Genomic DNA, 19,620 nt, shown 5'->3' with positions numbered 1-19,620 from the left:
GGTATATTGCCGTCTTTGTCCGCATACACAGACACACGCAGGAACAGGCAGACTAATAACATAACATTAATAAACTTGCGTCTAAACCGCTGCATGTTTACCCACATACCAAAGACAAGGTAGCCTTTCTCAGGGAGCGCAAAGGCACCAAGGTTAGATCAGTGACCCATTGTAGTCTACGACGCCCGGGCTGCCTGCTAGTTATACAGACGCCCGGGCTGCCTGCTAGTTATACAGACGCCCGGGCTGCCTGCTAGTTATACAGACGCCCAGGCTGCCTGCTAGTTATACAGACGCCCGGGCTGCCTGCTAGTTATACAGACGCCCGGGCTGCCTGCTAGTTATACAGACGCCCGGGCTGCCTGCTAGTTATACAGACGCCCAGGCTGCCTGCTAGTTATACAGACGCCCGGGCTGCCTGCTAGTTATACAGACGCCCGGGCTGCCTGCTAGTTATACAGACGCCCGGGCTGCCTGCTAGTTATACAGACGCCCGGGCTGCCTGCTAGTTATACAGACGCCCGGGCTGCCTGCTAGTTATACAGACGCCCAGGCTGCCTGCTAGTTATACAGACGCCCAGGCTGCCTGCTAGTTATACAGACGCCCGGGCTGCCTGCTAGTTATACAGACGCCCGGGCTGCCTGCTAGTTATACAGACGCCCAGGCTGCCTGCTAGTTATACAGACGCCCGGGCTGCCTGCTAGTTATACAGACGCCCGGGCTGCCTGCTAGTTATACAGACGCCCGGGCTGCCTGCTAGTTATACAGACGCCCGGGCTGCCTGCTAGTTATACAGACGCCCGGGCTGCCTGCTAGTTATACAGACGCCCGGGCTGCCTGCTAGTTATACAGACGCCCAGGCTGCCTGCTAGTTATACAGACGCCCAGGCTGCCTGCTAGTTATACAGACGCCCGGGCTGCCTGCTAGTTATACAGACGCCCGGGCTGCCTGCTAGTTATACAGACGCCCAGGCTGCCTGCTAGTTATACAGACGCCCGGGCTGCCTGCTAGTTATACAGACGCCCGGGCTGCCTGCTAGTTATACAGACGCCCGGGCTGCCTGCTAGTTATACAGACGCCCGGGCTGCCTGCTAGTTATACAGACGCCCGGGCTGCCTGCTAGTTATACAGACGCCCAGGCTGCCTGCTAGTTATACAGACGCCCGGGCTGCCTGCTAGTTATACAGACGCCCGGGCTGCCTGCTAGTTATACAGACGCCCAGGCTGCCTGCTAGTTATACAGACGCCCAGGCTGCCTGCTAGTTATACAGACGCCCGGGCTGCCTGCTAGTTATACAGACGCCCGGGCTGCCTGCTAGTTATACAGACGCCCGGGCTGCCTGCTAGTTATACAGACGCCCGGGCTGCCTGCTAGTTATACAGACGCCCGGGCTGCCTGCTAGTTATACAGACGCCCAGGCTGCCTGCTAGTTATACAGACGCCCGGGCTGCCTGCTAGTTATACAGACGCCCGGGCTGCCTGCTAGTTATACAGACGCCCAGGCTGCCTGCTAGTTATACAGACGCCCAGGCTGCCTGCTAGTTATACAGACGCCCGGGCTGCCTGCTAGTTATACAGACGCCCGGGCTGCCTGCTAGTTATACAGACGCCCAGGCTGCCTGCTAGTTATACAGACGCCCGGGCTGCCTGCTAGTTATACAGACGCCCAGGCTGCCTGCTAGTTATACAGACGCCCGGGCTGCCTGCTAGTTATACAGACGCCCGGGCTGCCTGCTAGTTATACAGACGCCCAGGCTGCCTGCTAGTTATACAGACGCCCGGGCTGCCTGCTAGTTATACAGACGCCCAGGCTGCCTGCTAGTTATACAGACGCCCGGGCTGCCTGCTAGTTATACAGACGCCCGGGCTGCCTGCTAGTTATACAGACGCCCAGGCTGCCTGCTAGTTATACAGACGCCCGGGCTGCCTGCTAGTTATACAGACGCCCGGGCTGCCTGCTAGTTATACAGACGCCCAGGCTGCCTGCTAGTTATACAGACGCCCGGGCTGCCTGCTAGTTATACAGACGCCCGGGCTGCCTGCTAGTTATACAGACGCCCGGGCTGCCTGCTAGTTATACAGACGCCCGGGCTGCCTGCTAGTTATACAGACGCCCGGGCTGCCTGCTAGTTATACAGACGCCCAGGCTGCCTGCTAGTTATACAGACGCCCGGGCTGCCTGCTAGTTATACAGACGCCCGGGCTGCCTGCTAGTTATACAGACGCCCAGGCTGCCTGCTAGTTATACAGACGCCCAGGCTGCCTGCTAGTTATACAGACGCCCGGGCTGCCTGCTAGTTATACAGACGCCCGGGCTGCCTGCTAGTTATACAGACGCCCGGGCTGCCTGCTAGTTATACAGACGCCCGGGCTGCCTGCTAGTTATACAGACGCCCGGGCTGCCTGCTAGTTATACAGACGCCCAGGCTGCCTGCTAGTTATACAGACGCCCGGGCTGCCTGCTAGTTATACAGACGCCCGGGCTGCCTGCTAGTTATACAGACGCCCAGGCTGCCTGCTAGTTATACAGACGCCCAGGCTGCCTGCTAGTTATACAGACGCCCGGGCTGCCTGCTAGTTATACAGACGCCCGGGCTGCCTGCTAGTTATACAGACGCCCAGGCTGCCTGCTAGTTATACAGACGCCCGGGCTGCCTGCTAGTTATACAGACGCCCAGGCTGCCTGCTAGTTATACAGACGCCCGGGCTGCCTGCTAGTTATACAGACGCCCGGGCTGCCTGCTAGTTATACAGACGCCCAGGCTGCCTGCTAGTTATACAGACGCCCGGGCTGCCTGCTAGTTATACAGACGCCCAGGCTGCCTGCTAGTTATACAGACGCCCGGGCTGCCTGCTAGTTATACAGACGCCCGGGCTGCCTGCTAGTTATACAGACGCCCAGGCTGCCTGCTAGTTATACAGACGCCCGGGCTGCCTGCTAGTTATACAGACGCCCGGGCTGCCTGCTAGTTATACAGACGCCCAGGCTGCCTGCTAGTTATACAGACGCCCGGGCTGCCTGCTAGTTATACAGACGCCCGGGCTGCCTGCTAGTTATACAGACGCCCGGGCTGCCTGCTAGTTATACAGACGCCCAGGCTGCCTGCTAGTTATACAGACGCCCGGGCTGCCTGCTAGTTATACAGACGCCCGGGCTGCCTGCTAGTTATACAGACGCCCAGGCTGCCTGCTAGTTATACAGACGCCCAGGCTGCCTGCTAGTTATACAGACGCCCGGGCTGCCTGCTAGTTATACAGACGCCCGGGCTGCCTGCTAGTTATACAGACGCCCGGGCTGCCTGCTAGTTATACAGACGCCCAGGCTGCCTGCTAGTTATACAGACGCCCGGGCTGCCTGCTAGTTATACAGACGCCCGGGCTGCCTGCTAGTTATACAGACGCCCGGGCTGCCTGCTAGTTATACAGACGCCCAGGCTGCCTGCTAGTTATACAGACGCCCGGGCTGCCTGCTAGTTATACAGACGCCCGGGCTGCCTGCTAGTTATACAGACGCCCGGGCTGCCTGCTAGTTATACAGACGCCCGGGCTGCCTGCTAGTTATACAGACGCCCGGGCTGCCTGCTAGTTATACAGACGCCCAGGCTGCCTGCTAGTTATACAGACGCCCGGGCTGCCTGCTAGTTATACAGACGCCCGGGCTGCCTGCTAGTTATACAGACGCCCAGGCTGCCTGCTAGTTATACAGACGCCCGGGCTGCCTGCTAGTTATACAGACGCCCGGGCTGCCTGCTAGTTATACAGACGCCCGGGCTGCCTGCTAGTTATACAGACGCCCAGGCTGCCTGCTAGTTATACAGACGCCCGGGCTGCCTGCTAGTTATACAGACGCCCGGGCTGCCTGCTAGTTATACAGACGCCCAGGCTGCCTGCTAGTTATACAGACGCCCAGGCTGCCTGCTAGTTATACAGACGCCCGGGCTGCCTGCTAGTTATACAGACGCCCGGGCTGCCTGCTAGTTATACAGACGCCCGGGCTGCCTGCTAGTTATACAGACGCCCGGGCTGCCTGCTAGTTATACAGACGCCCGGGCTGCCTGCTAGTTATACAGACGCCCGGGCTGCCTGCTAGTTATACAGACGCCCGGGCTGCCTGCTAGTTATACAGACGCCCGGGCTGCCTGCTAGTTATACAGACGCCCGGGCTGCCTGCTAGTTATACAGACGCCCGGGCTGCCTGCTAGTTATACAGACGCCCGGGCTGCCTGCTAGTTATACAGACGCCCGGGCTGCCTGCTAGTTATACAGACGCCCGGGCTGCCTGCTAGTTATACAGACGCCCGGGCTGCCTGCTAGTTATACAGACGCCCGGGCTGCCTGCTAGTTATACAGACGCCCGGGCTGCCTGCTAGTTATACAGACGCCCGGGCTGCCTGCTAGTTATACAGACGCCCGGGCTGCCTGCTAGTTATACAGACGCCCGGGCTGCCTGCTAGTTATACAGACGCCCGGGCTGCCTGCTAGTTATACAGACGCCCGGGCTGCCTGCTAGTTATACAGACGCCCGGGCTGCCTGCTAGTTATACAGACGCCCGGGCTGCCTGCTAGTTATACAGACGCCCGGGCTGCCTGCTAGTTATACAGACGCCCGGGCTGCCTGCTAGTTATACAGACGCCCGGGCTGCCTGCTAGTTATACAGACGCCCGGGCTGCCTGCTAGTTATACAGACGCCCGGGCTGCCTGCTAGTTATACAGACGCCCGGGCTGCCTGCTAGTTATACAGACGCCCGGGCTGCCTGCTAGTTATACAGACGCCCGGGCTGCCTGCTAGTTATACAGACGCCCGGGCTGCCTGCTAGTTATACAGACGCCCGGGCTGCCTGCTAGTTATACAGACGCCCGGGCTGCCTGCTAGTTATACAGACGCCCGGGCTGCCTGCTAGTTATACAGACGCCCGGGCTGCCTGCTAGTTATACAGACGCCCGGGCTGCCTGCTAGTTATACAGACGCCCGGGCTGCCTGCTAGTTATACAGACGCCCGGGCTGCCTGCTAGTTATACAGACGCCCGGGCTGCCTGCTAGTTATACAGACGCCCGGGCTGCCTGCTAGTTATACAGACGCCCGGGCTGCCTGCTAGTTATACAGACGCCCGGGCTGCCTGCTAGTTATACAGACGCCCGGGCTGCCTGCTAGTTATACAGACGCCCGGGCTGCCTGCTAGTTATACAGACGCCCGGGCTGCCTGCTAGTTATACAGACGCCCGGGCTGCCTGCTAGTTATACAGACGCCCGGGCTGCCTGCTAGTTATACAGACGCCCGGGCTGCCTGCTAGTTATACAGACGCCCGGGCTGCCTGCTAGTTATACAGACGCCCGGGCTGCCTGCTAGTTATACAGACGCCCGGGCTGCCTGCTAGTTATACAGACGCCCGGGCTGCCTGCTAGTTATACAGACGCCCGGGCTGCCTGCTAGTTATACAGACGCCCGGGCTGCCTGCTAGTTATACAGACGCCCGGGCTGCCTGCTAGTTATACAGACGCCCGGGCTGCCTGCTAGTTATACAGACGCCCGGGCTGCCTGCTAGTTATACAGACGCCCGGGCTGCCTGCTAGTTATACAGACGCCCGGGCTGCCTGCTAGTTATACAGACGCCCGGGCTGCCTGCTAGTTATACAGACGCCCGGGCTGCCTGCTAGTTATACAGACGCCCGGGCTGCCTGCTAGTTATACAGACGCCCGGGCTGCCTGCTAGTTATACAGACGCCCGGGCTGCCTGCTAGTTATACAATAACAACTCCTCACAAGGGCGCTGGGAGCCCGGCTGGAGGGTTAGGGTTAGGGTTACCTAGGGAAACCATTCCACCTATCTCAAGAGAAGAAGTTCACGTCAGGCTACTTTTGGGTTGATGTATGGCCTCTCTCTTACAGGCTGTGGTTTCCCTAGCCTGGGCCAAGACAGGGAATTGTTTTTTTCCAAAATAATCAAACACACGTGATACACACAAAGAGGCAACTGCAAATCATTTAGACATTCACTGCTACTGGGGTAAAATAAGCCTTTTTATAGAGACACATTTGGGAAAAATGTGTTAAATCGCTACGCGTGAGCGCACATACACACGGACGCGCTCACGAAAACACGCACACACACAGAGAGACAGACACTTACTCTCAGAGGGATAGAAGGGCTGCATGTCGATTTTGTGCACCTCCTTCGCGTAGTACTCCTCCTCGCTCCGCTGGCGCTCGCACGTCGCTGCCCGTTCGTTGGCTTTTTCTTGCAACAGGTCCCGCGTGCTGTTATAGATGGCGACGATGTCCCGGGACACCTCCTCGGGCTCTGGAAAGTTCTCAGGGGGGCTCGTGAGCTTCAGCTTGCTCAGAATCTGCCCTCGGATCGCCTCTATCCGCTTCTTCATAAACTGGTCCATATCCAGCGTACTACATGTTGACAAACTGACGGCCACTGTGGCTACATCCAAGGTCAAGATTAGACTTAAAATGTAGTAGTTCATCTTTATCAAATCAAATAGTACAGCAGCCTTTTGATTTTTTTTTTTTTTAAATGAACGAAACGAGTTGTGGGAAGTTAAACAAAATGGAAAAAAACACTTACATTATTTACCCCAAATGGAAAAAAGGAAGAAATATTTACACTTAACGTGCCTGCCGAAGCCTTATGTTATTCTAGATGTCGTTTCTAGTATCAGCGACCCTTAAATGTCACTTGAAAATCCATTAATGTACCTTGAAAGCGAAATGATCTGTATAATCCGTTATAAAGGCACCGCAGGGGGAAGCAGTAATATGACATTCCCTATAACTTCATAATAAATGCCCCGACAACTAGTGCGTAAAGCTAACCAAACGCCCACTAAACGGCTCTCAAATTAAACACAATTTTTTTTTGAAGAACAACAATATAAAACCAACGAGTTCGCTATATCCAGCTGAACAACACAGACGTAAAGCGTGCCGCGGGTTTGCGCCCCGCATCAGAACGCTGGGCTTCCCAACTGTAGCCAGTTCTGCGCTCCACACAAGTCCGTCTTTGATTTCTCTGTGTGAAGGAAGATTTAAAATCCCGATGAACTGTGCATTGACTTCCCTGACGAAGAAGGTTAACCGGTCCTGGCACGAGAAGCGAGTCGATTTGGAAGCGAAAACGTAATTGTGTTTTTAACACATACGTTTCAGTCTATTGCAGGACAGTGAAAACAAGGTGTAAAAAAAGGTTAAGTAAGTTGACTATTATCGAGAAGTTTCCACCAAAAATATAACGAGTTTACAGAGCTTCCCCGTGTCCTTCTTTCCCTTCACTAAAAAACGGTTACGATATGCTCCTCTGCGTTACGCACGCCAGGGGACAGCATCAACTCACGGCCGCTAGTAGAATATTTATAAGAGTTAGGTAGGGTGTGGGTTATAAGAGACTATCTCAGCCCCGTGCTCCCCCTTCTACAATTTGAAGCTGTGGTCAATTTAGTCACTTTCGGACCGGGGGACTCCTTCAACTCCAGGTTACGAGACTATTTATTGTAAATATGAGTGTTCGGCATGCCCAACGGGACAGTGCCACCACGGGGTCCTAACGCCGGAAGGATCGTTTGACGTCCACACAGCGCTTTGAAGGAGTAGGGCTACTATATGCGCCGAGTAGACATATCTCACTATTTATTTTTTGACGCTGGTTCTAAGAGGACAAAATAAGATGCTTTAGGCCTAAAGGTAATTTATAAATGGCCCAGCAGGGAGAATAGTATAGGTATAGTTGGCCTTCCAGAGGAATGCTGTGCTTGAGTTGAATGGTCAAATACAGGGATATGTCTATGAGCTTATAGAACATTATCTGTGGGCTCCAGGAGTGGGGAAGACTGTGTTGTCTATGATGACTTTTTATTATGGTTACTAACACCCCCCCCCCCCCCCGGGACAGGAACCTCCTCTCCTCCGTTCTTCTCCTCTTCATACCTCCTCTCTTCTCCTCCGTTCTTCTCCTCTTCATACCTCCTCTCTTCTCCTCCGTTCTCCTCCTCTTCATACCTCCTCTCCTCCTCTCTTCTCCTCCTCTTCATACCTCCTCTCCTTTCATCTACTCTCCCCCCTCCTCTCTTCTCCTCCTCTTCATACCTCCTCTCATCTACTCTCCCCTCCTCTCTTCTCCTCCTCTCCTCTCATCTACTCTCCCCTCCTCTCTTCTCCACGCTCTTCTCCTCCTCTTCATACCTCCTCTCCTTTCATCTACTCTCCTCTCTTCTCCTCCACGCTCCTCTCCTCACACCTCCTCTCTTTTCCTCCCTGCTCCACTCTCCTCTTCTCCACGCTCCTCTCCTCACACCTCCTCTTTTCCTCCCTGCTCCACTCTCCTCTTCTTTCCCACAGTAACACCATTGGTGTGCCAGGTTGATTTACGTTTATGCTCCTCAGAAAATTCCCACTTTTTTCATCATTTGCCAAACCTTTATTCCTGCCCCTCCTTTTTCAAGACCCTCCCCCCCCCAAAGCCAGCCATTCATCAGGTGTGACAGGCTCTCATTCATCAGGTGTGACAGGCTCTCAGACCCCCCCCACCCCCCAGGCGCTCAGAATCCAGACCACTGGTGTGAACCAGATGTGGTCACTAAATCAGAACCACAGACAGATGTGAGCGCAATAGAGGTGTGTGTGTGGTGTGTGTGGAGTGTAGCAGAGAGAGTATGTATGTGTGGTGTGTGTGGTGTGTGTGGAGTGTAGCAGAGAGAGTATGTATGTGTGGTGTGGGGTTGTGTTTGGAGTGTGTGTGAAGTGTGTGTGTGTTGGGGGTTTTGTATCGAGTGTGTGTGGTTGGTTGGGTATGTGGGTGGGGTGTGTGTGTGTATGGAGTGTGTGGGTGGGGTGTGTGTGTATGGAGTGTGTGGGTGGGGTGTGTGTGTGAGTGGGGTGTGTGCCTGTGGTTGGAGGGGTCAGGGAGCTGGGGAGATACAGTTCATGTATCTCAAACACCTGCTAATGCTAACCCTAACCCAAACACCTGCTCATCACAGAACAGAATACACTCTCCTACAGCCTCAGAGCAAAGTACCATCCAGCAGTCAGACAGAGGCCAGGGGGTCAGAGAGAGGCTGCTCACCCTGACCACTCACTTTAAGTCTCCTAACAGCAACTTCTTCATTCAGCAAACATGTTTTTACAAAGAAGCATTGAGGGAGATTTGAAACTGCAGCAAACACCCATCCTCTGCTACACCTACTCTACTGGCTCAGGAACACGACACAGACAGTATGTCTCTGAATACTAATATTCACTACTGAACAACTTGTCTTGGGTGCATAGATCTTTTTTTTATAATAAAAAAAAAAAAGAGTAACATAAAGGTTTATGTACAGGATTCATAGGAGGTGTTAATAACAGGCTGTTGAACAACCTTTAATATCTAATACTGGGCTTCAGATGCCATCTCCCAGGCTGGTCTCCCCCCGGGTCAGACAGGTGTGGGTCAGACAGGTGTGGGTCAGACAAACCACCATGATGGAGCAGCTCATGAAACAGTTAGGGTGGACGCAGGGAGGGGAAGAGGGGTCAGTCTGACCCGCTGTTGTAGTCTCCACCCCCGCCGGCCTCCACCCCATCCTCCTCGCTCTCCTTGTCCCAGTCCTTCATGGAGGCGCCCATCATGTAGTCATCTCTGAGGACACTCCACACTGGCTTCTCCTCTGCTCCCTGTGCACACACACGCACACATCAGAATTAGCTTTATTCAACATGCAAGTTCACACAAACAAGGAATTTATTTTGGCAGGAAGGTGCATACAATAAACATAATAATCTTAAATATAAAAAGTAGAAACATTTCAATAGTCTAAATAATTCTAAAACAATACTATACAATGTAAGATCTAAAATCCTATATAAAAAAAAAATAAGAGTGCAATATGACTGTTATAGGATAGAGCACCATGACTTGAGATGAGATATACACACATACACCAAATACATACACACACATACCATACACACAGACAAAAAATACAGACACACACCATACACACACCATAAACAGACACAAAACTGATTTATTTATGTCACATCACAGATACGCAAGACACCTAACAGCTCAACCATGCAAATATATATTGTTATAAATATGTTAGCTGACTTAATGATATGTCAAGTTCTGAAAGTCCAGAAAACTACAACTGTCACTCCCAACATTCTGTAGACAACAGTGCCATCTTCAGGATGGACAGAGCAACTACACCAGACCATGCAGGAGCCAGGCCCTCGTCCTGCATTCTGCAGCATCTCACACAGAGACCCACAGCTACAGATGCCCTCAGTGGGGCAGAGACCAGAACCCACCGTGTGTTTGAAGGTGGCAGCCCCCCCCCCGGCAGCGCCCCCCCCGGCCTCGGCCCCCCGCAGGACGCTGATGAAGTCCCTTCTGGAGACGGAGGACAGCAGCTTTGCCTTCTTCCTCTCTGAGCCGCCCGCCTCCTTCACCTTCTCATCCAGAGTCTTCTGGTGGCTCCTCACGGCGTTGAACAGCTGCACCACACCCCTGAGAACAGCAGACACACACAGACGAGACACACACACACATACACAGACGAGACACACACACACAGAGACGAGACACACACACACAGAGACGAGACACACACACACACAGAGACGAGACACACACACACAGAGACGAGACACACACACACACAGAGACGAGACACACACACACACACACGAGACACACACACACAGACGAGACAAACATTTCAGAATTCTAACCAACCTGGCATCTTTGCTTGTATGGCTACCAGGGCTCGACAATAACGATGGCCCGGGGCCAGTAAAAAGTAACGTCGGGACAGTTAAACTAGCAACTCACTGTCCCGATCGGGCACTGAAAAGCATTGATTGAAGAAAAAAAAGAAAAGTGCATTGTAAAACTTAACATCCTGCATGTTTTGCTATCTGCTAAATACATAAATAACTTAGCAGTTCGTGGGGCGCAACGTTGGCCAATCAAGAGTTGAGTAGTGAGTGACGAGTGGTTGTCAAATTATACTTCTGTAATCTAAATAATTTTTTTGACAACTGGCGCGAGACACTGAAGTGAAGATGGCAGCAAAGTAGCGCTACGAGCTCAAACGGAAGCAACTTTTTAAATGTAACTAAGATGCACTGTGTCGTCTGTCGTATGTTCCCGTCTAAAGCAGACAAAAGTGGATCTTTTTACACAGGCACCGACAATTTTCGAAAACAATCCCTGACCAGCCATGCTAATAGCAGACAGCACCTGGTTTGCATGACAGCTAAGCGGCTGGTTGCCGTTCGCCTTATTCCCCCGGGCTATTGAACTGCAGCAGAAGAATGGTGTCGACTTGGGTACTCAGTATCATACTGATGAAACACTATGGAAGCTTTTATATATTAGCATTGAGGGACCAGAGGTTTCACAGTTTCAGCCAGACAGAGTTGTGCAGAGATGGCTGTCAGCAGGGAAGAGAACACGTCATGTTTGAGGTTAATAGTAAATTGTTTTGCTGACTATTACCTTTTTAGTTTTTATCACTAGAAATGTGATTTAATTTTTGTTGTTTAAATATCCAGGATGTGTTTAATAAATGGTTAAACATGTTAACATAATAACATAACTTACAAGTCTTTGGTTGTAACAATGATAAATTACAACTTTTGGAGGGGGGCCAGTAAAAATTGTCTTGGGGCCAGTAAGAATTTTTTTTTAACGTTGAGCGCTGGCTACTCTTCCAGGCTGCATTTGTTATGTTCAAGTCTCTGTAAACGTTGGAAGTTGTGTCATAGAAACCGAACAATAAAGCCCAAAAACGATGCTCTCCACCCCCTGTGCAGTAGCAGTACTGGTTATGAGGATGCAGAGGACTGCTTGCGACGTGTGGGTAGATTGCGATATTTGTATTAAAGTTCTGATGGTAATTTTATGTTGTGCCTGGTGTGAATGCGGCTGTTTTTCTGGAAGGCTCTGCCGTGGTTAGCATGTTAGTGTCAAAATCCATATTGTAGGTCAAATTCATTCTGCTATTCATTCTATAACGTTCCTACCATCCACCAATGTGTGAGAGAGAGTGCATGTGTGGCCGACCTAGTCCACCACTATGTGTGAGAGAGAGTGCGTGTGTGGCCAACCTGGTAGCGATCCTCTGAAGGCTCCTCTCACTCTCTCGGTCCTTCACCACATCAGGCTTCTGTCTGCACATCTCCTCCCAGGCTCTCCTCTTCTCCACCTGCCAGACAGCAACACAGCACCATTACAGCAACACAGCACCACAACAGCATCTCCACGCACACACACAATAACTAGGGCAGTTCCAACTCAGTCGACTAGTCGATTTTCTGGTCGATATGCTCTTGGTCGACTAAGATTTTTTTAGTCGAGCTGCCGTATGGCAGTGTGAGATCTGATTCCCGCTTGTGTCATCATTGCTGAATTAAAGAAATTGTAGATTATATTATTTAAGACAAATAAAGCTACTCTAAAAATATATATATTTAACAGAAAATGTGGTACTGTTTTCCCTTTCGTTAATCTGCGCTTTGTTTTGTTAGTTTTTTGCACACGGCACGAGCACAATTGTCTGCCGAACTACAAACTCTGCCATAGCCTACTTTGTCGGTGTTATTAGGCAAAATAGCAAATAAATCTGTGGTATGGCAGCATTTCATTTACAGTACATTTACATAGTACTGGGTGACTCAAAAAACATTGAATGCAAACTCTGCCAACAACGGTTTATTTTTCATAGTTCGACGTTGAATATGATGTAGCCTACCACCTGAAAACCATAAATTGGCCTACTTCGCTCATGCTAACACACGCTGGGTTGAAACATGAATATGCCTATTATAAGAATCACATCCAAATCGAATGACATTATCTTCTCCGGCCAAGACAACACAATTTTTCTCTGTTGCACCGTTCCCCACTCGGCTTCTACGTAAGTTCGCATGCTGCACTTTTTTCAGGCAGTGATGCATACTGATTTGCATGTTAAACAAATAATATTTTTAATTTGTAGTACATTGTAATAGATAATAAATAATAACCAATCAGGCATTTTGTATTATATCGGCATTCGGTAACATCAGGACTGGTGACATGTGAATTATTATTAGTAATGGCTTATTTTATAGCGGATGAATCTGGAATGTCCAGCAGCTACATTGAGTCAGATCGGGAAAATGTTTGTACATTTATGTTTGTCTAGTTGTCAATCTCCCTTCTTACGTATGTATTTCTTTCATATTATCTCTTAAAACAGTGAGGTAAAACATCACACAAAATGATTTGATGATAAACATTGTGACATTTATAGAAAGAAAAAAAAAAACTTTTCAAATTTCGATTAGTCGATTTTCAGAAGTGCTAGTCGAGTTTTGGTCGACCAAAGAAAATCTTAGTCGGGGACAGCCCTACTAATAACACTGTGTTCATTTAGCAATAGCACACACTATTAGACTTGGACCTGCGATCTCTTGACCTGCAGTCACATGCTTTACCACTGAGCTACACCCATCGCTGACTGAATACCAGGGGATGTAGAGTCAATGGATCAGACATATTTTTGGATAAATGTATCTTTCACAGCTTGGATAAGTGCTTAGTGTAATTTACCATGTCTTTATTAGTTAACTACTGTAATCGCGATATTGCTTGTTACGCTGAATTTAAGTAACTGAAATGTTAAGTAGCTGAAATGTTTTTGTTGCACCATACTTGCCAGCTGAGATGTACCTGGGAAATACAGACCATTCCTTGACTCAAAAACACTGCTTGAACAAGGCTGATCCTATAACTTCAGCTGTTATTTATTTGTGCACTAATATGTTGTTTCTGCTGGAAGAATTAAAGTAAAATGTCTCTTGCCTGTTTCTTCCGTTCCAGCTGCTCTTTCCTTTCCTGCTCCCTCCTCCTGTCCAGCTGCTTGTTCTTCAGCAGAATGCTAGGCTTGCTGGCGGGAGTTTTCTTCTGCAGGATCTTGGCCATGGCCTCGGCCCAGCCCGCATTAGGGTTACCCTCCTCTTCACTGTTCTTATTTACCTCCAACCCGCTCCCTCCATCTTCCTCCTCCGCCTGTCCTCCTTCACTCTCTCCTTCCTTTCCTCCATCGTCAGACTCGTTTCTTTCGCTCCTCTCGTCCTCAGACAGCCCTCCATCGCTCCCTCCCTCCTCCTCCTCTTCTCCATCACTCTCTCCGGCAGAGGCGTTGTCGCTGCTGCTGGGAACTTTCCAGTGCTCTGCGTCACCTGAGAAAGAAGCAAGAAGTTGTTGTTCGCGGCGCTGGCTAACTTCAAAACAAATGTATTAACCACAGCGATGCGTAATCTGGCAACACTGGTGATGGCAAAATCGATCAAACTAGCTAGTTCACCCTGACAGCTAGATTAAGTTTATGGATATATAATATGGCTCAGTAGCTACTGGACTGGTTTACTACTCGTCCTGAGCTAGCCTGCGTGGTATGCTTTCGTATCAGAAATCCACTGCCAGCTAGCTAACTAACCAGCTAGCTAGCCAACGACATAGCTAACTGAAGAGTCCAGTTGGGCTGTAAATAGCGGAGACTGCAACGGTCAACTTTTTAACAAATCGATGAAGCCAGACGCAACTGTAATTTAAGCATTTAAAGGAATAAATGGAAATGAAATACAGTAACATTACCTAATAACTCAGGCGAGATTCTCACATGTGTTTCTTTGACAGTCGCCATTATTGTACCGGAACGGAATAGCGAAGTGCAGTGCACCAGTAAAACCTTTCCGTGTTGAAATATAAAGAAAGTTTCCGGTCCTCGCAACCTGTCCACAAGGGGGCAACTACAGTGTGGCACATAGTATCAACTTTCTTCAAGATATTAAAGGAGACATGACATGTTGTTTTTGGATGCTTTTATATAGGCCTTAGTGGTAAACTAATACTGTATCAGAAGTCTCTTTCCCGAAATTCAGCCTTGGTGCAGAATTACAGACACTATAGCAGTCCCACAAGGAGCTTTCCTCAGAACGCGCTGTTTTGGTGTTTGTAGTTTTAAATGCTAATGAGGAGCGGAGGGGCGGCACCATGCGCTAATGTTTACAATGGATGTATCGCAATGGCTGTAGCCCCGTTGCTGTAAGATGCCTCGAATTTGCCCATTCTCATCTGATAACCCTGGTTTGCAGAGGTACACAGTCATTTCAATGAGGGGAAAGGCGGATATCGCGCGCGCCATAACACCAACAGCAGAACGGTTATCCAAATAACAAAGAAGTGTACAACACTCACGTTACAGCATGTGTATTCACACACATACTTGATGCTATCTACCTTTCCATTAGCGACAGTAACTCAGCTGTTAGCTGCAGAGCTAATGTTACAGCCACATTCTAAGGGTAGCAAGCTAGATAATAGATAATTTGAGGAAACAGTCGTGGCTGAAGTGTTTGGCGCAGACATACAAAACAAATGCGCCTTCAACAGAAGTTGTGTAGGCGCATTTCCAGAGAAAATTTAAATAAAATTAATTAATTACTGGGTCTTCAGAGGCTCGGATGAAGGAACTGTTAAAAGATTTTTGTTTTCCTTTGTACATCCAAACTGAGCAAATGTAATGCTTCGTTAGTTTCCAAGCCATGATGTCTCTCAAGGATAAAAACACTTGCACGGTCGTAGCTCAGTTTCTTATTGGCGGGCCAGATTCTCTGGGCGGGCAAAGCAGAGAGAGGGGAGGTAACCTTCCTCCTTGTGACGTAACAAAGAGGAGATTTTCAAACAGAGCAATTGAGCTTTCATTTTCTGAAAGGCGGAGAAGAACACCCAGGGCTTGGTTTACACCTATCGAAAATTCTAGCCACTGGGGGACCAAAGGCAGGCTAGGGGAACTCATATTAATGTTAAATAACCTCCTAAAGTGAAGTTTTCATGTCATGTCACCTTTAAGTGATCGTGGAAGAATGACCTTGTGTTAGATGGTCCACTTGATGCGTCAAACACTGGATTTTGGCGATTTATCTTCACATTTCCAGAGATCATTTTTTCATATTTCTTAATATATTTAATATATCTTAACAATGTTCGCATGCCTTTTGTAATAGGATGAAAGAATGAGTTAGGTGGGTTAAGGAATCTGACTGGCTCCAAAACAGTAAGCACACATGCTCCATAAAAGTGTGTATAAGAGTGTATACCTACAGACTGTACTGTACCTAAATGACTAGAACAGGTAAACTACCTGACCTACCTAGCCAGGAGAGACTGAGTCACATGACCGGAAGTAGTCCGAGCAGAGATCAGGAACTGAGGGGAAGTGAGTGTCCGTCAAGATGTGTGGCGGTGAGATGCTGCTGGTAACAGCATGGCGACAACAAGATCAGGTGTGTCCGGTCTGGGTGGCTGAGTCACTTTCAACGGATCACTTTCACTATGTCTCTGTCTCTCTCTCGCACACACATACATACACACTATCGCAATCACACACCTGTGTGTTTCTCACACACAGTCTTCCGGGCGGCTGTGTTACTTGACCCAGCGAGCGGTGAGGAGTTCTGTGAGCTGTTGTAGAGGAGGACTCTTCTGGTCTCCAGGTCTCCCTGCTCTCGCATGTCTCCGTACAAACTGAGTAAGTCACCTCACTGTACCACAGAGCTCAGGGGAACAAGGGAAGGGTCATTGCTATGACAAGTATTCACATTTATACAATGTTTTAGTAGACGGTTTTATCCAAAGGGACAATTAGTGTTGATATTCTTATTGATTAATAATTTGTATGGATACGTTGTTTTTGATTCTGTGTTTAGACTTATATGCAGGTACTGGTGATCCTGTAGTCTGCTGCTGTGGTAGTGGGTTATAACTTTGAGTGTCCTTAGTGAAATAGAGAACATTTATTAGCTAACCCTAACAAATCAATGTCCCCTTTAGTATCTGTCATGCAAATACAACATGTGATCAAACCCTTAACATAACATTGCGAAACCACCTCTACTGAACACAAAACTAATTAAATCTTCCATTTGTCTTTACGGGTCATACATTCTATTCAGACATTACATCCATCAATTGCCCCTCAACTAATTTTCAAACTAAATGTTTTCCTGTCCAACTTTGACTGTAAGTCATATCTCGCTGCGTAGACAGACACTGAACGAAAAATATATGTTTAGATATACATATATATATAACTATACAGTCTCAACTGACCGATGTAGTCAAGCCTCTGTTTCTGATGGGGTGTGATGTTGGCTCCAGCGGTTAGCAGCCAGGTGAGCTAGAGGCAGAGGCAGCGTGTCTCTGCTGGGGCGAAGGCGTGTCTCTGCTGGGGCGGAGGCAGCGTGTCTCTGCTGGGGCGGAGGCAGCGTGTCTCTGCTGGAGGCAGAGGCAGCGCGTGTTTCCTGAGCAGGTTTAGCCAGATTGTCTGGTTCCAGAGTTAGGGTTGGGTTGTCTGGCTCCAGGCACTCAGGACATAGACACACTGACTAGAGACACCAGGTCCCCTGGTAGTCTAACATGAAGCAGACAAGACTGTGCTACGTATTTGAAAAGTATTTTTGTAAATGTTGGCTTAATCATCACACATAATAACAAACACAAGTAGTTATTTAGTAATCCAGGTAGTAAATACATTCAGCCATGTAGTTGATTAATCATCCAAGAATTCAAATATTCAGTCAAATAGTCAATTATTTTGCAGACAAATCTTATTTTCATTTAAATTGTGAAATATCCAGCTAAGAAGTCAAGTAGTCAAATATTCAGCTAACAAGTCCGATATCCAGCCAAATTCAGGTAGTTCCATGTTCTTCTGTTCCAGGCTCCAGGGGAGCTGCGGGCCAGGCGGCTCTGGGCTGTGTCCTGGGGGCCGTGGGGGGCTGTGTCCTGGGGGCCACAGAGGGCCCAGCAGACGAGGCCCTGGCGGAGATGATGTCTGGAGCCCTGCTGAAGCCTGTGTCAGAGGGGGCCCGGGCTGTGGGGCCCCTGGGACTGGGGACCCTCCTGGGGGCGTGTGCGCTGACCTGCTCCATGACCTCCGTGGTAACAGGGGTGATCCTGGCTGCAGCGCTGGCCTCCATCCTCCTGGCTGCCTCCCCCAGGCCCGGAGGAGCCCCCTGCAGGGGCAGCACCGGGGTGTGGGTTGCAGCAGGGCTGGCCGGGGCGTTTGGAGCCAGCGCCTGCGGAGCCACCCTGGGAGTGGTCATCCAGACCGTCACCAGGCACTCAGGCGTGGTGGGGCTGATCTGGGCCCTCAGCCTGTTCACCGCACTCAAGCCAGCCCTGCAGCTCTTCCTCAAGCTCGCCTGGGCACACGCAGAGGACAGCTGCTACAGCCAGAGGACCGGGGGGCTAGCCTGGGAGAGAGAGAGGAGGGAAAGGGAGGAGAGGAGGGAGGGGGAGGAGAGGAGGGAGAGGGAGGAGAGGAGGGAGAGAGTCACAGTGGAGATAGAGCAGAGGATCATCACTCTGGAGAGGGGAAAGGGTCTGGAGGAGGGAGCAGACAGGGAGGCCCAGCACAGGGAGAGGGAGGAGGAGAGAGAGAGGAGGGCGAGGCTGGAGGAGGACTCAGGGGAGACAAGCCTGCAGGACGCCATCAGCAACATGGTGGTGAAGTATGTGGACTTCCTGGCGTTCTCAGGGATTCCGATGACCGTGACTGCTGTGGTTAGCGCAGGCTTCGGCGTGTTGGGATTTGGGGACTACAGCTTTGTGTTTGTGGTTCTCCTGGCTCTGGTGCTGCTGGCCTCCTTTGTGCTGCTAAGGCCCTCCCAGGCCAGCCTCTCAATAGGGTCCAACTTGACCTCTAGGGGCCTGAGGAAAGAGGCCAGCCTCTGGAGGCTGGCAGGCTGCATGGGCATGTACGCCTCCTTCACCATCGCAGTGCTCACCGTGCACGCAGGGCAGGAAGTGGCCTCCGACGCCAACAGGAAGCGTGCGGCGGGCATGGCCATGTCGAGGGAGGACGTCAGCGCACGGATGAACCACGCGGCCTCGCTACAGGCCCTGGGGGCTGTGGTGTTCACAGCCAGGCTCTGTCAGCTGGCCCTGGGGGCTATGGTGGGTGGGGACCTGGCCCGACAGGGGGCCGGGAAGGGGAGGGTGGTCATGGGGGCGGTGGGGGCGGCAGGCCTCCTCCTGGTGCTGGTGGCGGCGTCAGGCCCCGTGTTGGGCCAGGGGAGCAGGGTAGGTGCCCTGCTGGGGGCCGTGGGGGCCGCGGGGGTGGCTGCAGGAGCCCTGGCTGCAGGGGGCCACACCTGGGCAAGTGCCATGGGCACGGTGGGGGGGGCGATGGTGGGGGTGGTGGCCGTGGGGAAGTGGCATTTTGTCAACATCGGACTTCAGCTGCCCCTGGTTTACATCTTTGCTATGACCAAGCTATTCTGATCAGCCGTGGTTTTTCACTTTCCATGTGTTTTATTTGGGGATGTTTTGTTCAAAGACAGAAACTGTAGTTTTCAGAACATGGGTTTTATAGACAGTTTATAACTGAGTAGATCAGCGTTCCATACATGTGTATACAACTAACTGTGACATGTGAAGATTTGGTTATGTACAATCCTTATTCTTGTTTATCTAACAATTAAAAAAATATATATATATATATTGCTTTGTCGTTGACTGTATTGTAGGCAGAGTTAGGATCTGCTTGGTCCGTGGTATTTATACTGTGTTT

At 50.5% G+C, this 19,620-nt stretch overlaps 3 protein-coding genes across 4 annotated transcripts in view; 1 reads left to right on the top strand and 2 right to left on the bottom strand.

Moving 5' to 3' along the window:
* The window catches only part of tgfb2 (transforming growth factor, beta 2), a 55,141-nt gene extending 47,754 nt beyond the window's left edge, over nt 1–7,387 (bottom strand). Inside the window, exons 1-2 of one of the 2 annotated variants that reach the window (XM_062466391.1) lie at nt 6,582–7,387; nt 6,135–6,437 (exon numbers count right to left, since the gene is read on the bottom strand). In XM_062466391.1, coding sequence (XP_062322375.1) covers nt 6,135–6,396 — 262 coding nt within the window. In that variant the 5' untranslated portion in view covers nt 6,397–6,437; nt 6,582–7,387. Of the gene's footprint in view, nt 1–6,134 lie in introns of both variants that reach the window. The other variant, XM_062466390.1, reaches the window with a different exon arrangement.
* A 1,909-nt stretch (nt 7,388–9,296) lies between these two features.
* rrp15 (ribosomal RNA processing 15 homolog) lies at nt 9,297–14,749 on the bottom strand. Its single transcript, XM_062466389.1, has 5 exons — nt 14,640–14,749; nt 13,845–14,224; nt 12,107–12,204; nt 10,304–10,502; nt 9,297–9,664 (listed from the first exon to the last, which is right to left on the bottom strand). Exons 1-5 carry the CDS (start codon nt 14,686–14,688, stop codon nt 9,524–9,526), a joined length of 867 nt encoding a protein of 288 aa, XP_062322373.1. The 5' UTR covers nt 14,689–14,749; the 3' UTR covers nt 9,297–9,523.
* Nucleotides 14,750–15,919: 1,170 nt separating this feature from the next.
* Nucleotides 15,920–19,558, top strand: LOC134024015 (uncharacterized). Its single transcript, XM_062466387.1, has 3 exons — nt 15,920–16,330; nt 16,456–16,575; nt 17,767–19,558. Exons 2-3 carry the CDS (start codon nt 16,557–16,559, stop codon nt 19,329–19,331), a joined length of 1,584 nt encoding a protein of 527 aa, XP_062322371.1. The 5' UTR covers nt 15,920–16,330; nt 16,456–16,556; the 3' UTR covers nt 19,332–19,558.
* Nucleotides 19,559–19,620: the final 62 nt, after the last annotated feature.

Source organism: Osmerus eperlanus, chromosome 7 (genome assembly GCF_963692335.1).
Source record: "Osmerus eperlanus chromosome 7, fOsmEpe2.1, whole genome shotgun sequence".
NCBI lineage: Eukaryota > Metazoa > Chordata > Actinopteri > Osmeriformes > Osmeridae > Osmerus > Osmerus eperlanus.
Note: the sequence above shows the minus strand (reverse complement) of the source record. Positions and strands in the feature narration are given on the sequence as shown.